Raw genomic sequence first — 19,746 nt, forward strand, 5'->3', positions numbered from 1 at the left:
CCCTGTTGTGTCTAAAGTGTTTTTTTTTTTTTTTTTCCAAAAACACCTTAGACACAATTGAGTAATCCCTAAATCCTGGACTGTTAGGGGGTACTTGAGGACTGGTTTGGGAACCACTGTTCTATAGCAATTCCCAAATCCTTCTTCTATGATGCTTTGTCTTTTTAAAGGCATGTAAGTATCATGGGAGTTGTCATTCTACAGCATCAGGGGATCTACCTTTTGGACACCCCTTCTCTACAGACCTCCGTGCTGTACTCTCGTGAATACACAAACTACCTTTAACCCCTTAAGGACTGATTCTCTTTTATTCCAGAAGTTTGGTCCTTAAGGGGTTAACTTCAACTGTGTACCACCGCACGCCAAGCAAGGATGCCAACATTGGGGGTCTTGGCAAATATTAAGCTGCACATGGTGTGCATGTATATACATACACATATCATAATGCACTAGATTTGTAGAAAACAGCATAAAATTTAAGAAACAAATATTTATTGGTATAGGTAGTCAAGTGTAAGTAAGGGGCTATGTCCTGGAGTAGTCAAAGTCTGGACAGTAACTGTATATTTTTTTGTTTAGTTTGATGCATCATTCATTGACACAAAGTTATGGAGATTCCGTGAATCTGATTGCTAATCAGTGGAGTAAGAATCGAAACACAAATACATTTTATTTTATTTTATGACTCCTGATATAAATAGCTACATCCCATAGCACTGCGAAATTTGTAATATTGAAAAGTATTAAATAAATTGATTTCTTAAACTAATTTTTATATCTCCTTCGTCCTATTTTAGGCAGTGAGCTTCTCTCCTCCCCCCGACTCTAAATATGACTGGATTGGTCCTCCTGACAGGCTTTCAAATCTTAGACCCATCAAATTTTTTGTTCCAAAGAATGAATCTGAGCCAGAAAGAAAACTCAGGGAATTGCGTGAGGAAACGCAAGATTGGAACCAAAGATTCTGGGCTACGCAGAACCTGACATTTCTTAAGGTAACCACTTTCCACTTTAAATAGTCTTCAATTAGTTTCATCGTGTTTTTAGGTTGCAAAACAATGCTCTTTGTAGAAAATTTGATAATATTTTGCATACGTTAAATTTGATGTGAAAAAAGCTTTTCCTTCTTGTAAAAACTGTTTGAATACATTTATGTAGCTTTAAACTCTTTCATTTATCGTAGTCCAATGAAGAGTAAGACAGGTGTACAAAGTACATCACAATAAACCAACTAGACCGTGTATGAATATAGAGACTTACTTGTATATCTTGCACAACATTTATTTCTGGGGTTTATGGTAAAAAAACCATCTTGACCCTGGCCCCCACTTGCTCCCCTTAAATATAGAAAATCTTAACCTTTACTCCAGTCTGCTGATGCTGGCTCTGCCCCTGATCTGCCTGCTTGGCTTACATCATCAGAAGAGATTCTCTCCGTCAATCACAATGCTTTCATTTAGGAATGCATTGGATTGGCTGAGACTGACAAAGAGGCAGATCAGTGGCAGAGCAAGCACAAGCCAAACACAGCCCTGGCCAATCAGCATCTCTTCATAAAGATGCATTAAATCAATGCATCTCTCTGAGGAAAATTCTGTGTCTCCATGCAGAGGGTGGAGACACTGAATGTCAGTCACACGGTGCAGCACTGCCCCAGGAAGCACCTCTAGTAGCCATATAAGGAGTGGCCACTCTCTGAAAACACTGTGTTTATTGCAAAAAGCCAGAAGGGAATGAATATACTCACCAGAACAAATACAATAAGCTATAGTTGTTCTGGTGACTGTAGTGTCCCTTTTAAAGAAAAATTAGATATGGTTGTAAAGCAGTGACAACGGAGAAGGGGGGAGGGAAGGATCCAATGATGGAACAATTTAGAAATATGGTCAGACTCCTCAGGCACCACCCCAAATGTTGCTAGTAATGGCTGGACATGGAACAGTCTACCCAATAACATAGTTTTATAATTAGTTACTCTCTTCCATAATGCCTGAATCTCCACACACTCCCAAAAACAAAGATACAGGTCTGCTCCTTCGCTCCTGCATTTCAAACACTTGGCAGTGTTCCTCATTCTTAAATAAAATCCACCACCATGCAGGTCTGGTTGCTGATGGCTCATCCCATGCTCCACCTCCTTGGCTGAGATCATCCATTCTGATTATCTCAGCCAATCCAGTGCTTTTCCATAGTAAAGTATTGGGAGGCTAATTCAGACAAGCAGCAAAACACTGTCAATGTATTGTCAACTCTATGAGGCACATTGTGTAGCACTGACCCAGGAAACAGAATCTGGATAGGATAGAAAAGCAAGGCAAGAACAGAAAGGATTAGCTCGGGTCCTTAGGATGGCTACATTTAAAGGAACACTATAGCATTAAGAATACAAATGTTAATCACTAACACTGTAGTGCCCTGATTGCCATTTAGGTTCCTGTAGGGAGTAAAAAAGGCTCTTTACTTGCCTTTTATCCCTCGTAGTGCCAGTCTCCATACTAGGGATCAACCGATATTGATTTTATAGAGCTGATAATCAGTGAACTTTCAGGCCGATAACTTACCGATATTCTGTACATTTACCATAATTTTTTTTTATTTTTTTTGCAAATCTTTTTTTTTTAGTAAGTGGTAAATGCACAAAATATACATGCCAGTCAGATTTTTTTCATGTTTTCAGGAATATTTCTGTGTGTGTAGTGGATGCAGTGAGAGTATTTTATTAGTAAATGCAGTGTGCTTGTTTGTGTAGTGGATGCAGTGTGCTTGTTTGTGTAGTGAACGCAGTGTGGGTAGTGGATGCAGTGTGTTTGTGTAGTGAATGCAGTGTGGGTAGTGGATTTAGCGTGTGTGTGTGTGTGTGTGTGTAGTTGATGCAGTGTGGGTAGTGGATTCAGTGTGTGTGTGTGTGTGTGTAGTGGATGCAGTGTGGGCAGGGCCGTTGCGTCCATAAGGCGGCCCAGGCGGCTGCCTTAGGGCGCCCAAGCAGGGGGGGGGCGCAAAATCCGAATCCCCAGCCATCAGCCAGGGATTCAGATTTTTCTACAGCCTACCTTGCCCTTGCTCTCCCGGCTCCCTCCCTTACTACACACGGAGGTGAAGTCTGTGCCGCCCTCTCCTGATGATGTCAGAGGGAGGGCGCGACTTTCACCTCCCCCAGAGTCCCCTGCGGTCTGATGCAGGCTCCAACATGGCGGCGCCCGTGCAATGGAGCCCACCCGCGTAGTTTGCTGCAGATACAGGGAGGTACAGGAAGGGAGACAGAACAACCTGCATAGTAAGTAATATTCAGTGTTACACTAACATTCTAGCCAACTGGAAAAATCATTGGTCACTGCTGTATGCAATGCTACTTAGAAAAGCATGGTTTATGCTGACATTTTTGCTTACTTTATACACTGATTACCTACAAGAACACCTTGTATGGTAATATAATGACAGTGATGGACATATAAGAATGTTAGGTGTCTTATTAAATCTTTGATTTGTGTCCTTGTAGTCTAGTGAAAGTGGATGTAAGTTCAGACAGCCCAGTAGTCCACTAAGTCATTTCCAGTGGCCATATTCACCAAATGCCGCTTAATTCCAATGCAGTCATCATGCAGCATGGCAGAATGTCAGGTATGGTTCTCAAAATGTGCTAGTTCTATGGATTATATTATATGTATTAATAGCTCTGTGAGCTGGTTAACAGGTGTTCTATACACTATGTACTATCAAATAATAGTTTTGCAAAGGTATGGTATGTTACCGGCCATTAATGATACAGTAACAAAGTCCACGCAATCACAATTACAATATAAAAGAAATGGTTAAAAACACCCAAAATTAAAAAGGAAGGCTAGAAGCAAATAAATACTCACTTGGATTCCAAAAACCCTGAATTAAGTGCAATTATTTTAGAAATAACAATAATAAGCATCCAAAATTAGTTTATTAAAAAACAAATCTGAATATGTCAAACTCAAGGATAGCCCTAAATTTAATTTCAATAGGTGCTGCATTCCCTAAGGTGGTTACTTAATAGAGAGAGAATAACCAGATAGTGTTCTCGTTCTTAATCGTTTATTTTTTAAAAGTTAAAAGCTCATATTATCACAAATACAGGCATATTTAGGGACAAACCACCAGTGGTGTCTTTAGAGTTCTCCAAACAGCCCTAGTCACACCTCCCCACTTGTGACTTGCAAAGCCTTCCTAAACACTACATGTAAAAAGAGCTCTAATGCTTAACCTTCCTTTAACGTACATTCTGGAGAGGACCACTAAGGGACATGGAGGTGATAGGAACACTAAGGGACAGGGAGGGGACCACTAAGGCACAGGGACGGGAGAGCACCAGTAAGAGATATGGAGGGGAGGGGAACACTAAGGGACATGGAGGGGAGAGTGGCACACAGGGGGGCCTGAGTGGGGAGAAAGACACACAGAGGGATGTGAGGGGGTAGAAAGAAACACAGATGGGGCTGGAGATGTAAGAGACACAGAGAAGGGCCTGGGGGGTGGAAAAACAAAGGGACTGGGGGTGAAAGACACAGAGGGGTTGGAGAAGAGGAAAAAGAGACACAGAGAGGCTAAGGGGAGACAGATGGGCTGGGGGTGAAACAGAAACACATAAATGAGCTGGAAAGAGTAAAATACACAAATAGGCTGGGAGGAGTAAGACACACCACACAATGGGGAACAATAGGGCATAAAATACACTAAAGGGGGTAAGACATTCAAAAGGGGGGGTTAAGAGGCACATAGGTGAAGATGCTTTTTTGGGGGGGGGACGGGGGCGGGGGGGGTGCCAAAATAATCTTTGCCTGTGTACCCAAAAATCCTTGCACCGGCCCTGAGTGTAGGTAGTGGATTCAGTGTGTGTTTGTGTGTAAATATGTCTTGCCTCCATGAGATCATCGAGATTGGTCTCTGCCAACCCAATGCTTTCTCATAGGATGGAAGGTTAGACCACATGTGCGGCAAACACCACACTGCGCCAGTCAGATGGTCTCTCTGAGCATTGTTTTTCACCTCTAGTGGTCGTCTGAGTGGGAGCCACTAGAGGCATTTAAACACTGCAATGAAAATATTTTTGATACTAGAGCATGCAATATTTCATATATCCTTCTTTTGGACTACTTTTAATATAATATTAAGAATAAGAAGGTTTACAATGAAGAGTTGGTAGTCTTTACATGTTGGATGCTTCCAAAGCGCTGTGCTGGCTGCTACACTGATCAAGGATCGTCTTATAATGTTTAACCCGCAGTTTGACAGGTCAGCACATCCTAATTTCAGTGTTTATTTAGGGATGTGGCACTTGAGATGAAGTTGTCTGGATGCCTATAGTGTCCCTGCAATGGAAAAGCATGTAAACAGGCAACTTCAGTCCATAAATCTAGCTAGGCCAGGGTTCCGGGAGGTGAAATAGACAGCCAGACAGGGCCAATGGAAATCAGAAATCTAATAATTTATCCAGAGATCACGATATAAGTCACCAGGAATGTCCTACACAATGCAATAGTGTCACATAAAGGAGGTTTGGCACTATCATTGTCTCGTGCCAGATGGAAATTCTCATGTGTGAGAACAACTCAATATAGTAATCATTGTTGGAAACTTTTTGATCGGTACGTTATGAATATGACGGGCAGCGGTGACCAAAGTAATGACATGGAGAAAATGGACTGATGCATTTTGTTGGCTTCTCTTTGGGCCTGTTATTCAAACCTATTGTTTTGTAGCATATGCTTTGTATATTGTATAATATGATGCAATGGTTTCCATATATAGTTATATATTTAGAATTAAAGGGACACTATAGTCACCAGAGCAACTACAGCTTAATGTAGTTGTTCTGGTGTCTATGCCATATCCCTGCAGGCTTTTTGTTGTAAACACAGCCTTTTCAGAGAAAGACAGTGTTAACATTGCAGCCTAGGAACACCTCTAGTGGCTACTCTTCAGACGCCCACTAGAGGTGCTTCCTGGGTTAGTGCTGCAAAGTGTGCAGTGTTCAGCACTGGCATTCAGCGCCTCCACGCTCAGCATGAAGACACTGAACTTTACCCAAAGAGATGCAGTGATTCAATGCATCTCTATGAGGAGATGCTGATTGGCCAGGGTGGCGGTTGGCTCTGCTCCCTGCTTACCTCCTTGGCTGAGTATTGGTAAAGTATTGCGATTGGCTGAGATCATCACTTCTGACGATGTTAGCCAAAGAGGCGGATCGGGGGCTGAGCCAGAACCACACGGGTCTGCCTGTGGAAATAAGGTAAGGTGTTTTTTTTTTTATATATATATATTTAGGAGGGCAGGGGGGGGGGCACATGTTTGTGTTCCTAACCCTATAGTGTTTCTTTAACATTATAAACTATGTCCTAAAAAAAAGCCCTTTTCTTTGTAAAGCTTACTAAATAGGAAGCTACTGATCATCTGACACTTTCATTCTGTCAGTGGCGCCTGGTCTGAGTCTTCCTGCTTGAAGCCAAGAAAGGAAGTAGCTGGGCAGAGCGATAGGGTACCGTCTTCCAAAGTTTGTGGTTAAACTTTTCACTAATGGTCTAACCCTTTTATGGTAAAGTGGCTCCAGGGCCTCCTTGCACCATAACAATTTCATTGTGATCAAGCTGTTATGGTGCCCAGATTGGTCCATTAAAACAGATGCCGTGCCAGGCTGACATTGATCAATTTTTTTAATGCATTATTTAGATGGTTCATTAAAATATATGCAAAAAACAACAAGTTAACATTAACAATTGATCAACACCGGTGTGTTGTTCCATTTTGTTGGCGTGCATAATTGCGCTATTTTGTGCAAAAATGTCACGTGTCGTATATCCACTTTTAAATTCTTTTTGCTCAAAAGTACTGCTTACCTGTGCAAAATCGGAGCAGGTAATCAAGAGCTTGCTTGCTTGTATTCATTAATTCTACATATACAAGATAGGATAAGCGCTAAAAGTATCAACTCAAAGCAAAGGCTGCAAACACTGGGTGTACTTACAAAGAAGAAAAATAGAAACATACTAAACACAATACAAGTCGCGCCAAATATTAAGTCTAAAAAGTCCAAAGTATGCTTGAGATATTCTTAGTCGGTAACCGTCTGGACTTCAGGATGTTTGTAGATATATGTAATACAACAGAAAATAACCAGTAATCATGTAGATTGTCTGGTGCTAGGTGGAAGACACACAACGGAGAGATTGGGCTAGCACTCACATTTAATAGAGCTATAGACCAGCTCTGGGTAAAACCGCATACAGAGGTGCAATCCTCACTGATGGATATCTAGCTCTTGAGGTCAGTCTCACAGCATACAGATGAATATATAAAATAAAATACAAACGCAAACAATAGTGTCCACTGTGTTAAAAACAATAAACAGAAAAATGCACGGTAGTTTACTCACGTTTGATAGAGCAGTAGACACCACTCAAGTATTTCTGCTTGGGTGGTATGACCACCCAAAAGTCGACATCCACCTTTTCTTTTAAAGGAACAACATGATGTTTGTGTTAGGACAAAGGTTGAACGCAGTTTGTCTCATTTTTTTTTTCTTTACTTTTCTTACTTATTGGCAATTTTATTTTCCAGGAAAAAGAAGACTTTATTACAGCAAGATTTAAAGCTTTGGGACTAGATGAAAGAGATGAAGAGGGTAAGATATAACTGTAGCTGAATCCACCATAGGTTAGAGAGAGGTGTGTGTGTTTGTGTATGTCTCTCACAGAAACATATATATATATATCAATCAGAAACTATCTGGCTCTGTTTAATGGATTGCAAAACTGCTGTGAGCTCTGACTCCTGGCCAAGGAAATGTTCAGTGATCCTGTGAGTTTAAGGCTGGTTCAGTTACACTATTAAATGCTTCTTTACTGGAAGCTCTCGTGGTAGGGTGCACTCTTAACAGGTGGAATGCCATTTCCAACCCTGAATATTTCCTGGAGTCCTGGCCCTCCATACCCATGGTGTAGCTGAGGAGAGCACACTAAGTACACACTAAATGAATACTCTATGATCAGGGCTGGACTGGCCCACCAGGATACCGGGAAATTTCCGGTGGGCCGTCGGCACCTGGGGCCGGGCAGACACCTGGGTCTGCTGGCGGCCGCTGGGGGAGCAGTTCTGTCTCTGCTCCCCAGTGCGCAGCTTAATGAGACCGCAGCCAGAATATGACGTCATATTCCGGCCGCGGTCTCATGCAGCAGCATGCGCGGGCGGGAGAGCAGAGCCAGCACAAGTCCCCCAGTGGCCGCCAGCACAGACAGCCGTCTGCACTGCACGACCCCCTGGCAGGTAGTAGTAATGTGTGTTATGGTGTGTCTGTCTGTCTTTTATGGTCTGTCTGTCTGTGTCATGGTGTGTGTGTGTGTCTGTCTGTGTCATGGTGTGTCTGTCTGTGTCATGATGTGTCTGTCTGTCTGTGTCATGGTGTCTGTCTGTGTCATGATGTGTCTGTCTGTATGGTGTGTGTGTCTGTCTGTCTGTCTGTTATGGTGTGTGTATATCTGACTGTGTCCTGGTGTCTGTCTGTCATGGTGTGTTTGTGTGTCTGTCTGTCCGTCATGGGGTGTGTCTGTCTGTATGGTGTGTGTGTGTCTGTCTGTGTCATGGTGTGTGTGTCTGTCTGTCATGGTGTGTCTGTCATGGTGTGTCTGTCTGTCATGGTGTGTGTGTGTGTGTGTCTGTCTGTCATGGTGTGTGTGTGTGTGTGTCTGTCTGTCATGGTGTGTGTGTGTGTCTGTCTGTCATGGTGTGTGTGTGTCTGTCTGTCATGGTGTGTGTGTGTCTGTCTGTCTGTGTCATGGTGTGTGTGTCTGTCTGTCTGTGTCATGGTGTGTGTGTGTGGGTCTGTCTGTGTCATGGTGTGTATGTGTGTTTAAAAAAAGTGTTTTTGCTCACCTTTTTTACCCTGTATCCCCAGTCCGGCCCTGGTAGGTACTAGCTTTCTGACAAGTGTATCACATGATAGCTGAGCGCACATGAATTAATTTATAGAGGGAAACAACACTGCTATCTAGACCACTGCCATAGCTTTACGATAGAGAATATGTGCCATGTGGTTAGCTTTGTACGTAACGTTATGTTTCCTCTTTTTCTCTAAATGTTTTTTTGACTTTTTCCAAACTCACAAATAAAAATGTTGATAGAAAAATGAGAAATGGAGGCCCTTGGGTCAGTACTTATGTCTGTAGGGAAAATTACACTGCACCATAGTGTTAGCCTATTGGATCTCGGGCATTGGGCTGATATTAATAGGGGCTGCAATTTACAGCTAATGTCCTTCTCTGTCTACTCTTCTAATGTAATCTAAATAGGTAAATCTGCAGCCTCCACCAGGACCCCCTACTCTGCTGCCTGCTTCCTTGGCAATGCTTTAAAGCAGTGATTCCCAAACCAGTCCTCATGACCAAGCAACAGTCCAGGTTTGTCAGTATCTCCATACTTGCATGTATTGCCTCGTTTCCACTGAGCGGATCGGTTCGGTTCAGTTCGGTATGGTTCGCTATTTTGGGTGTTTCCATTATGAATGTGGTCCATACAAGCGAACCGTACCAATCCATTCAGGGTCCTGCTTCAGATGTAGGGCCATAGAAAATGGAACGGTTCGGTTAGGGCAGAGCTACTATACAATCCATTGATTGGTGGACAGGAAGAGCATTTTTTCTAAACCCTGCATGGCCCTGAAGGTCTGACTTGCAGTGGAAACGCTCACCAGAATAAGCTGGTCCATTCTAAACCTTCCAAACTGTACCAACCCGAACCGATCCGCTCAGTGGAAACGAGGCATATGTGAGACACATGGACTAGTGTGGAACCACCAACTAAAAGGGTTAGTTTAGACACCATAACCACTACAATGCTCTGTAGTGGTTATGGTGTTCATTGGAGCTGTTCCCCATATGAGAGTCAAAGTGTTTACAAACAGTTTGACACTTTTCTGTGTCTTTATGGTGCCTGCAGTCTGGCCCCATCTTGAGATATTACTAAAGCCTCTTCCTCCATTTTTCTGCGTCTACCAGCTGATGTCCTATTAATCCCTCCATGTGAGAGCACACTGTACATGCAGGTAACGTTTTAAATTCTTGACATTATTCTTTGTGATATTTGTCTTTAACCTATGGTCAGCGTCTTTGCAATCTGATTCACATAGTGTAGTACTGTGTCCACATCCGAAGAGCAGTAAGTGTTACCACTTTTCCTGTAGAGGGTAAATCCTGTTAACTTCTGCTGCCTAATCACTGTATAGATTAATATTTGCTGAGAATGGGAAGTTCTGAGCCAATCTCCCTCTCTCCCTCTCTCCCCCTCTCCCCCTCTCCCCCTCTCCCCCTCTACCCCCTCACCCCCTCTCCCCCTCTACCCCCTCACCCCCTCACCCTCTCTCCCCCTCACCCCCTCTCCTCCTCTCCTTCCCTCTCTCTCTCTCTCTCTCTCTCTCTCCTTCACAGGACACAAAAGGAAATTGAATGCAGAAGAAATGGCAGTTTTTTACAGAGATTTCCTCAGCGAAAACCTTGAAAAGCATACACGTTATAACAGGTAAAATATGTTCTCTAGATGGGCCTGTTTGTGGGTAGCTATATAATGCTTTAGGCATATAACATTCCCCTTTTCATTACTGAGAATGTCATAGGTTCACTTCCCTTAAAGAAATATTAACATTTTGCTTCTTTGTTCAAATACAAAAACTGTATGTTACGTGTAAAAGCAGAGTGTATGTTTACAGGTAACCGGATCAAGGATATGAAAAATATATTGCGCGACTCCTGGTGCATGCTTTTGATTTTTGTTATTGCTTTGGCCAAACAGCAAGTGGCAGGGCTGTGGGATTGCTGCCAGAGCTGGGAGCATGAGGTCTGCATCTCAGGTGAGTGCAGACTACATTAATCACCCCCTTACGGTCCGACGCTCTCTAGTGATTCAGAGGGCAGTCACTCGGATTCCCAGCATGCATTCTGACTCACTGAAAGCACAGACTCTGAGGGAGTCATTACTCAGGTCTGTATTAGCCAAAGGTGTAGACCTTAAGCTCCCACACAGAACCAACATGGATCCCCCCTTTACCACCAGGCTAAACACAGCACCACCACACACATCACATACAGCCAGCACACACCACACATGCACATACATTACATACAGCCAGCACACACCACACATGCACACACATTACATACAGCCAGCACACAATATGACAAGAGGAGAGACAATGACACTGTGGATAATTCACATAACTCTGAATTTTGGGCTATATAAAACCAAATGGCAAAAAATAGCCATATTGTGACTAGAGTGGAGTTAATGCTGCTTGCCTTTATTTATATTGATTTTTTTGCTTATTGTGCTGAATCTCAGTACCTGGGCGCAGCCATTTTTGTTCTCCTCTGCCCAAGGTGGTCATTCTGTGGGATTGATTGTACTGGGAATTGACAGTAAATTTGATTGGTAACCTTCCTTTTTAAACCCTGCTCCTGAGAGAACTATGTAGAAGCAGATTAGAGGAAGTTTATTTTTGATGACAAAGCCACTTTAACTATGTGTGTGCATGCTGATATTCTCACATATTCTTTTGTTTAAAGGTATGTTTTTATTTTCTCTCCTAATGGTATACTCCACATAAAACCGGTATAATAATAACTGGTAATTTAATGGATTCTGTTTCTTCTATGCTTATAACGTGTAACTTTGTTTTTCTTTCTTATTCCCCTACACATTACAGAGAATGGTATCAGCGGAATTTTACAATTACGTTACTCATGGCAAAAGTGACGTTACTGAGAGCTTGGGAGAAACTCGGTTGGAAAAAGACAAAGACTGAACCTTAACAACCTGCGATTTTGTGGATGAACCAAAAAGAATATATTTCTCAGGAATAATAACCCAGAGGACCTAAAGTTGATTGACTGTGACATTAATTACTTGGTACTTTTCACTACATGCTGTCTCGTGCTCCATCAAACTGGTTCTCACTCAAGGATCTGTGCAGAAGACATTTGCTGAGTGTGAAAGGACAGCAGTAGCTTAGAGGCTTGTTAAATTTTGTGTTGATTTCTAAATGAAAATTAACATCTGTGTCGACATACCACTGTAGTTTTCTGGTATTATTTATTAATTGTTTCATTCCCACTTAGGGTTTTATTTAAATGTCACACATCCTGATCTTTCCTCCACTCAAATGGTTGAGTTTGAGTCGACTCAATTTTTGTTTTGTTTTTACTATTAATTGGCTCTTGAGAATGTAAAAATGTATTTTGCTCAATTCAGGGTAAAATGGCTGTTCTCATGTGGTCATTGGGTAATTGCAACCCAAGTGCATATCAAGGAAAGGACTGAAGTCACTACAGACCAGTTGATGTCAGATACCTTTGGACTAAATTTAAAAGTCCCCCTAGGAATTTTCCTGGGGTTGATAACAAGTCTGGTTTGTCGATTATGCAGCAGTAAACAGCACACCACCAGTCACGATCATTGGTTTGATATCTCTCCATATTCTGGAGACAGTGAGTGGTACAAATTATTTTTGCTTGGAGGATCTCACAAATCTGACTATTTGAAGAGTATGCACCAATGCCTTATTGTAATTAATGGGATGACTAAATCAGTTTATGTATTGGGGCTAGTGTCCCTCCTTAACCTATTCACTTGTCTGAATCTGTTCTAAGACTAAAGATGTTGCGTCACTTTCCCGCTATTATGCAATCGCAATTTAAATACTACCAATTTTATTATGTGTTCGTTTGTAAGAGAAGAAAAAAAAAACATCATAGGGTTTTACACGCCGTTCTGGAAATTACAGATAAGTGACCATGGTAGTACAAAATTGTATACCAAAACAGCCATCTAGGCATTGCTCCTAATCTGAATGTGTAAATAAAAAAAAAAAAAAAGAGAGATTTGGGGATACAGAAAAAAAGAAATAGGAAAAGGAGAAAGTGTAGTTATGTTGGTTAGAACCTCATGTGGTAGCAATAAATACAGTGCATGTGTTAGAAGTGTGGGTTTATATGAAGATGCAAGTTTAATATCATCTTAGACAGTGAGTGCCCAGCACAAATCTATCACAGTTGGGGTTAGGGGCATGAACATCACGAAGGAGCAGAATATATATATATATATATGTTTATCATGGTAACCCATAAAGCCAACTTTAAAGGGTAACTGTTACTTCCAAAGATTTGTTTAATATTATATTTATTTAACCACTCTAACAAATATGAATTTTGAATGAGTGAAAAATTAAATTCAGTGTAGATCCACACCATTATATCCTGCAACTGGGCACCTCCTTTTTTTGCTCCCGGTCAATCATTGTTATAAGCTCCGCCCTTTACACCTGTCAGTCAGCCTAGACCAAGCATACAAAGAGGAAAAAATGAAACCATGTTTCTATGTTTACTCCTCATTTGCATTTTTTGCCCTGGGTGTTCTCAGACCGAAGCGGATTGTGATGTGATTTGCTAAATCTTTTCTAGAAATGTTAAAGGGACACTGTAGTCACCAGAACACAACTACATCTTATTGCATTTGTTCTGGTGAGTAGAATCATTCCCTTCAGGCTTTTTTTTTTTAAATTCTTTATTTTATTTTCATTTATGTAAAGGTAACATAGGTGAACGTACAATATGTAACAAGAAATTGGTATACAATATAGACAAAGCAACAGTACAGAAGAGATCAGGTCATAACATTACATTACAGGCCTGTTGTGCACCTGTATTACTGCGGGGTGTCAGTGAGCTATGTTTCAGGTTGCAATTGTAACATAGATACCCTTAATTGTTTTCAATGTTCCACAGCCCTTGCGATTGGTCCCATGAGGAATGTTCGTATATGTTGTCATTAGGGTGTCGCTATTGGGGGGTTACATCCTGCCTGATCTTAAAAGGGTTGTCTCATCCAGCTCGAGGTGCCTCCTTTTTGTGATCAGTGGTCCCTTGTGCTGTCACGTAGGACTTGTCATTGTGGGGGCGTGGTTTTCTGGGTTATGGCCTGATATGAGGATTATTGAGAGTAGTGGTTTTCAGGTCGTAGGGAGTGAGGGTGTTAGTAGAAGGGTGGGGGATCTGAATGGGTAGGAGTGGGTAGGAGGCCGTGTGTGTGCACCAGGCCCACCCCTACCCCCCGCCTCCTGGAAATGGATTAGAACGCAGGGCACCAGACAAGCGTACACACAAACAGTTTATTCGTTGATTTGACTGTATTAAGTGTTCCCGAAAGAGACCGACCACACAGTCTGAATTCATGGAACTCTTTTGGGCAGGAGTCTTGTGGGCGGTCAGTCAAAATAGACTTCTATGGAAATCTTAAACCTCTGAACCGATCTGGGTGATTTTTGGATATGTTGGTCACCCAGATCGGGGCTATCAGGGGATGTATTAGGGGTTTCCATGGGTTTTAGGGGTATTTTCGGTGGATTGCTGAAATGTCTATTTTTTTGCCTGGAGATAATTGAGTTAGTACAGTTCATGACTCAGTTATCTCCCAGGAACAGGGGAGGGATTGTCTCATTATGTATGGGAGTGTCCTGGATCTGAAAGCCAATGTGGTTGTGTAATTGTTTACAATGTGGTTTACTCTCAGGTCTAGGGGGGAGTGCCCCTTGCATGGGGACCTGCATATAAGGCCAGTTGTAGCTACCAATAAACAATTTCCTGCTTGAAAGTCTCTTTCTCTCCCCTAAAAAGAAGAAGGATCAGAGAGGATGTAGAGGAGGAACAAGGCTTCAACAGCGAAAAGAAAGGAAGAATGTCCAATTGGAGGGAGTAATTAACTTATCAAGTTTTATTCCAAATAATGATGAAATTAGAACCTTGAACAAAGGCTTAAAATTTGCCCCCAGCAAAAAATTCAATTCTTTCTCAGCCTATATAGATATATTGAAATATTCCAGAACATTAACTCTAAAGAGATTTTTTGATATTAATAAATATCCAGACACTAAAAAAAGTGACAACCATACAATTTTAAAAAATAAATCAAATTTTTATCCTAGGAATTACCGTACAAGTGCCATAGACATTTTTGAAAAATCCGTTATTGACGACTTTGATAAACTAGGGAAATGTAATCGAAAACAAAATTCAAACTTAAATTTTAATGAATATAAAGCCCTACAAAACCTAAGAAATAATAATAAAGCCGGCCGATAAGGGGGGGAAGTATTGTGATCCAGGACACTACCAAATATCTAAAGGAATGTTATAAACAATTAGAGGATAAAAAGATATATAGGATATTCGAAAAAGACCCAACGTTAGAAATTAAATCTTCATTAGAGATCTTGTTAAAAAGAGGAAAGGATGAAGGTATCTTAAATGATAACGAGTATAAGTTTTTATTAGTTGAATTCCCTAGAGTGCCTGTATTTTACACTCTGCCTAAGGTGCACAAAAATTTAGAGAACCCTCCAGGTAGGCCGATTGTGTCCGGCATAGGATCTATCTCAGCTAACCTTTCTAAATATGTAGACATCTGGTTACAGAATCTAGTTAAAGAAATGCCATCATATCTTAAGGACACGACAGATGTAATTAAAATTATAAAAAACACTAAATGGGAAAATGGATATTTTTTAGTAACTTCAGATGTAACGGCACTTTATACCTCTATCTCTCACGAGAAGGGATGTAGAACTATCCAAGATTGTCTAGAAAAATCGAGCAATTTTAGCAATATACATATTTTATTTCTTATAGATAGCATTAGATGGATTTTAGAAAATAATTATTTCAATTTTAATTCGAAATTTTATCTACAACTACAAGGTACGGCTATGGGGACCAGGTTCGCCCCTAGTTATGCTAATTTATTTATGTCAGGCTGGGAATCGGAAGTTATCTATAACAGTCATAACTGGGGGACGAACCTGGTCTCCTACCACAGATATATCGATGATATATTTTTTATATGGAAAGGTACCCAATTGGATTTAGAGCTCTTTTTAGCAAGTATAAATTTTAATGAGTGGGGTTTACAGTTCAGTAGTTCTTTTAGTAGCCGTAATATTCAATTTTTAGACCTGGAAATTTATGAGGAAGCCGGTAATTTAAAAACAAATTTTTTTTTTTAAAAAGTAGATGCCAATAGTTATGTGTTATACAACAGCGGGCACTACACTCCCTGGCTTAACAATATTCCAAAAGGCCAATTACAAAGAATAAGAAGAAACTGCACTGAACAGACTGTTTTTGAAGAGCAGGCGAAAGTAGTAATAGACAAATTCTCTCAGAAACAATATCCCACTGACATACTAAATAGGGCATATGAAGAAATAAAAAATCTGGATCAAAATCAATTAGTTTTTAAAACAAGTCAGTATAACAAAGGACAAGATAAATTCAATAAAATACCTTTTAGTTTTGGATTTTAATCAGGATTTTAAGAGAGTTAAATCTATTATTAACAGACACTGGCACCTTTTAAAAAAAGATAGAGAATTGGCGACAATAATTCCAGATAAACCTTTTATCACTTTTAGAGGCGCACCTAGTTTAAAGCAAATTTTGACTTTTAACCACCCAAGAAAAGAAGTGCCCGATACGTTTTTAAGTATAAATAAAAAAGGTTTCTATTCTTGTGGCAAATGTGTAGGGTGCAAATGTAGTAAAAATAATACTGTAAAGGGGATTAGTAAATTTAAGACAAAATATGCCTTGGAAGAGCACATTATTAATGATTTTATCACTTGTTTTACTAAAAACATTATATACCTTTTAATATGCCCATGCAGACTACAGTATGTGGGTAGAACCATTCGCCCTCTACATAAGAGAATTTATGAACATGTCAACAATATCCGTAAAGGTATAGACCATCACAGTGTGTCCGCTCATTTTAAAAAATACCACAACAAAGATCCTAGTGGCCTTACATTCTTAGGAATCCAAATTGTCAAAAAATCATGGCGAGGAGGCAATTTTATCCAACAGATAGGGAAAGAAGAGATGAAATGGGTTCACACACTTGATACCCTTGAACCTAAAGGCCTAAACATTGAATTTGATCTGTATAATTTTATTTCATGAATTTTAAATGTATTTTTAAATATACCTCTATTTAAGGTTTTTATCTGAGATTAATTATTTTCCTCCTTTTCCCCCTTTTTTAGTAGGTTACTTTTTTTAGTTACCTTCTCTTTATACCATAACATGTCCATATTTGTCTATGCCTTTTCTCTATGGTTGTATTATACATTGGGCCACTTATATGTATCCTTAGACATATCCATACTTGTGATTTTTAGATATACCCTAACTTGAGATTATTATTATTATTGTTCACCTCCTTTTGTTAGTAAGTTGTTACCTATAAATATTCTGTATATATCCAGTATCTCTTTTTAAATAATAGTATATCCAAACATGTGTATATAATTCCATTTATGGTTGTAACAATATATATTGGGACATTTATATACTTTGAATATTCTTAAAATTATTAGTGTATCCATGTTTGCCTTATTTCCCACCTTGTTTTGGAAAATATATGGGACTTTACTATTCAGACATTTAGTAGACTCACCCTGTTTGTCTATTACCATTGGGCTATCAGTTATTGACTCCACGCCCACTATATGGGCTTTATAAGCCAGGACCAGCTATACTAGGACGTGATCTGAGGAAGCCGATTGGGCGAAACGCGTCATCACGTTCCCGACGTCATCACGCTATCACGTGACTGTACGGAGCTCCGAACCCGGAAGTGCCTTGCAAAGTGCCGAAAACGTTTTGGAGTGTTCATCTCTGCACAATATTTTATTGGACACTGGCCTTCTATGTGGGAGAGGGAGCCTTTTTAAATTGGAAGAAATAAAGTTCGTCTTATCTAGCTGGCGTCCTGCTGTTTTACTACCACCAAGTCCCACGATGTGGACGATATGCTGAAGAAGTTGGAGCAGACTTTTACTGCTCCTCCCTTTTGAGTTTTATTCCTCCTTTTTTGTTGTTGTTTGTTTTCAGTCTTATACAATATTATGCTATGTGATTTTATATCTTTCCTTCTATGTACCAATCTCCTAATTTGAAAACCGAATATTATTGATTGTAAGTTATTATTTTTTCAATTTTGTGCTCACTTTTCACTTGCAATTTTGCACATTTGTCATATAGAGTGTAACTACATTGGATAGACACTCCTTATTTGCACAATTTTGATGCACTTATTAGCACTTAAAAAAATTTTTTTAAAGGTACAGTGCACCTTTCTATTTTTACTATTTATACTCTTTGTACGGTGTCTTTTGAGCTTGCACACTTTTAGGTGCTGCTCTACCTTTATTTTTAATATTTTGCACTAATATTTTACACTTTAGCGCCTATATTGCTTGTTCGCTCTTGTATTCTAAAGTTCCTGCTTACCCTCAACATAGTCATCTCATGTGTGGAGGAAACCACTGTATCTACTCTGGGGATTGCTATATTACTGTACTCCCCATGGATTCTAATCACTTGCTCTTTAACCCCTTAAGGACCAAACTTCTGGAATAAAAGGGAATCATTACATGTCACACATGTCATGTGTCCTTAAGGGGTTAAAGAGCATATTGCTACACTCTGTTGGAGGAAAGGTCTACCAACTGGCGGCTGGATTCTAGTCTTGGGTCCAGTGGGTGGAGGACAGCAAGACCCCAACCAAGCTGTAATGCTGGAAGTGGGGACTACAGTGCTGATGGTGTCTCGTACGCTGCTTGTGGTACTCGGTAAGCACTAGGAAGCAGCGATTGGCAGAGGCACCCAGTCGGTCCACCACAGGGGGTTTTGTGTATTTGTGCCGTCAGTCTGTCCATGTCCAAGTTTTCTTGAGTATCACTTTTTGTAGGGGTATATTGGTGGATGCCAATACCTCTCCATTTGCCCTACGTGTGGCCAGGGCTACTCGTGCTATTAGTTTATTTTTGGCTCTTGTGAAAGTGTTCAGTGGCTTGGATAGTAGTAGTGCCCAAGGATCTAGTGGGCATGGTTTGTTTAAAATTCTTGTGAGGAGGGATGTGATGGATTCCCAGGTTGGTGTTAGTTTGGGACATGTCCACTAGCAGTGGATAAATGTTGCCACTGCCCCCGCATTGTTTCCAACAATGCATGATAGCCAGTCATGTACCATCGGAAAGGCATTTTGTATGCTTGTTCCTTGTAGGTTACACAAATTGTGAGGGATGATCTAGCATCCCATAGATCTGGCCTCAGGTGGTCCCAGGTCTGCCTCCCAGGCTGTGATATATGGGAGGGAGATGGGGGAGATCATATGTGTTGCAATCATGAGGTATAAGTCTGATATTTGGCTTTTCCCCCCTTCAGGCTTTTTGCTGTAAACACTGTCTTTTCAAATAAAATGCAGTGTTTACAATACAGCCTAGGAATACCTCTGCTGTCCACTCCTCATATGGCTACTAGAGGTGCTTCCTGGGTCAGTGCTGCACAGTGTGACTGACTTCAGTGTCTCCTCCCTCTGCATGCAGACACTGAACTTTCCTCATAGAGATTCATTGATTCAATTCATATCCATGAGGAATTGCTGATTGGACATGGCTGTTTTTGATTTGTGCTGGTTCTGCCCCTAATCTGCCTCCTTAAGACTCAGTCAATCCTATGGGGAAACACTGTGATTGGCTCAGACCACCACTTTTGATGATGTCAGCAGGCAGCGGCAGTTCACAGGCTAACAGGGGCAGAGCCAGGAGCTGCAAACTTGAATACAAGTAAGATTTTACTGTATTCAGGGAGGCTAGATGGTGGTTTTAACACTATAGGGTCAGAA

General features: G+C 40.7%; 1 protein-coding gene across 1 annotated transcript in view; it reads left to right on the forward strand.

Moving 5' to 3' along the window:
- Nucleotides 1-12,075, forward strand: part of LOC134583521 (cytochrome c oxidase assembly factor 8) — a 16,450-nt gene extending 4,375 nt beyond the window's left edge. Inside the window, exons 2-5 of the mRNA XM_063440457.1 lie at nucleotides 798-995; nucleotides 7,582-7,645; nucleotides 10,443-10,533; nucleotides 11,714-12,075. Coding sequence (XP_063296527.1) covers nucleotides 798-995; nucleotides 7,582-7,645; nucleotides 10,443-10,533; nucleotides 11,714-11,819 — 459 coding nt within the window. The 3' untranslated portion in view covers nucleotides 11,820-12,075. The remainder of the gene's footprint in view (nucleotides 1-797; nucleotides 996-7,581; nucleotides 7,646-10,442; nucleotides 10,534-11,713) is intronic.
- The last annotated feature ends 7,671 nt before the right edge of the window (nucleotides 12,076-19,746 follow it).

This window comes from Pelobates fuscus, chromosome 13 (assembly GCF_036172605.1).
Source record: "Pelobates fuscus isolate aPelFus1 chromosome 13, aPelFus1.pri, whole genome shotgun sequence".
Classification (NCBI taxonomy): Eukaryota; Metazoa; Chordata; class Amphibia; order Anura; family Pelobatidae; genus Pelobates; species Pelobates fuscus.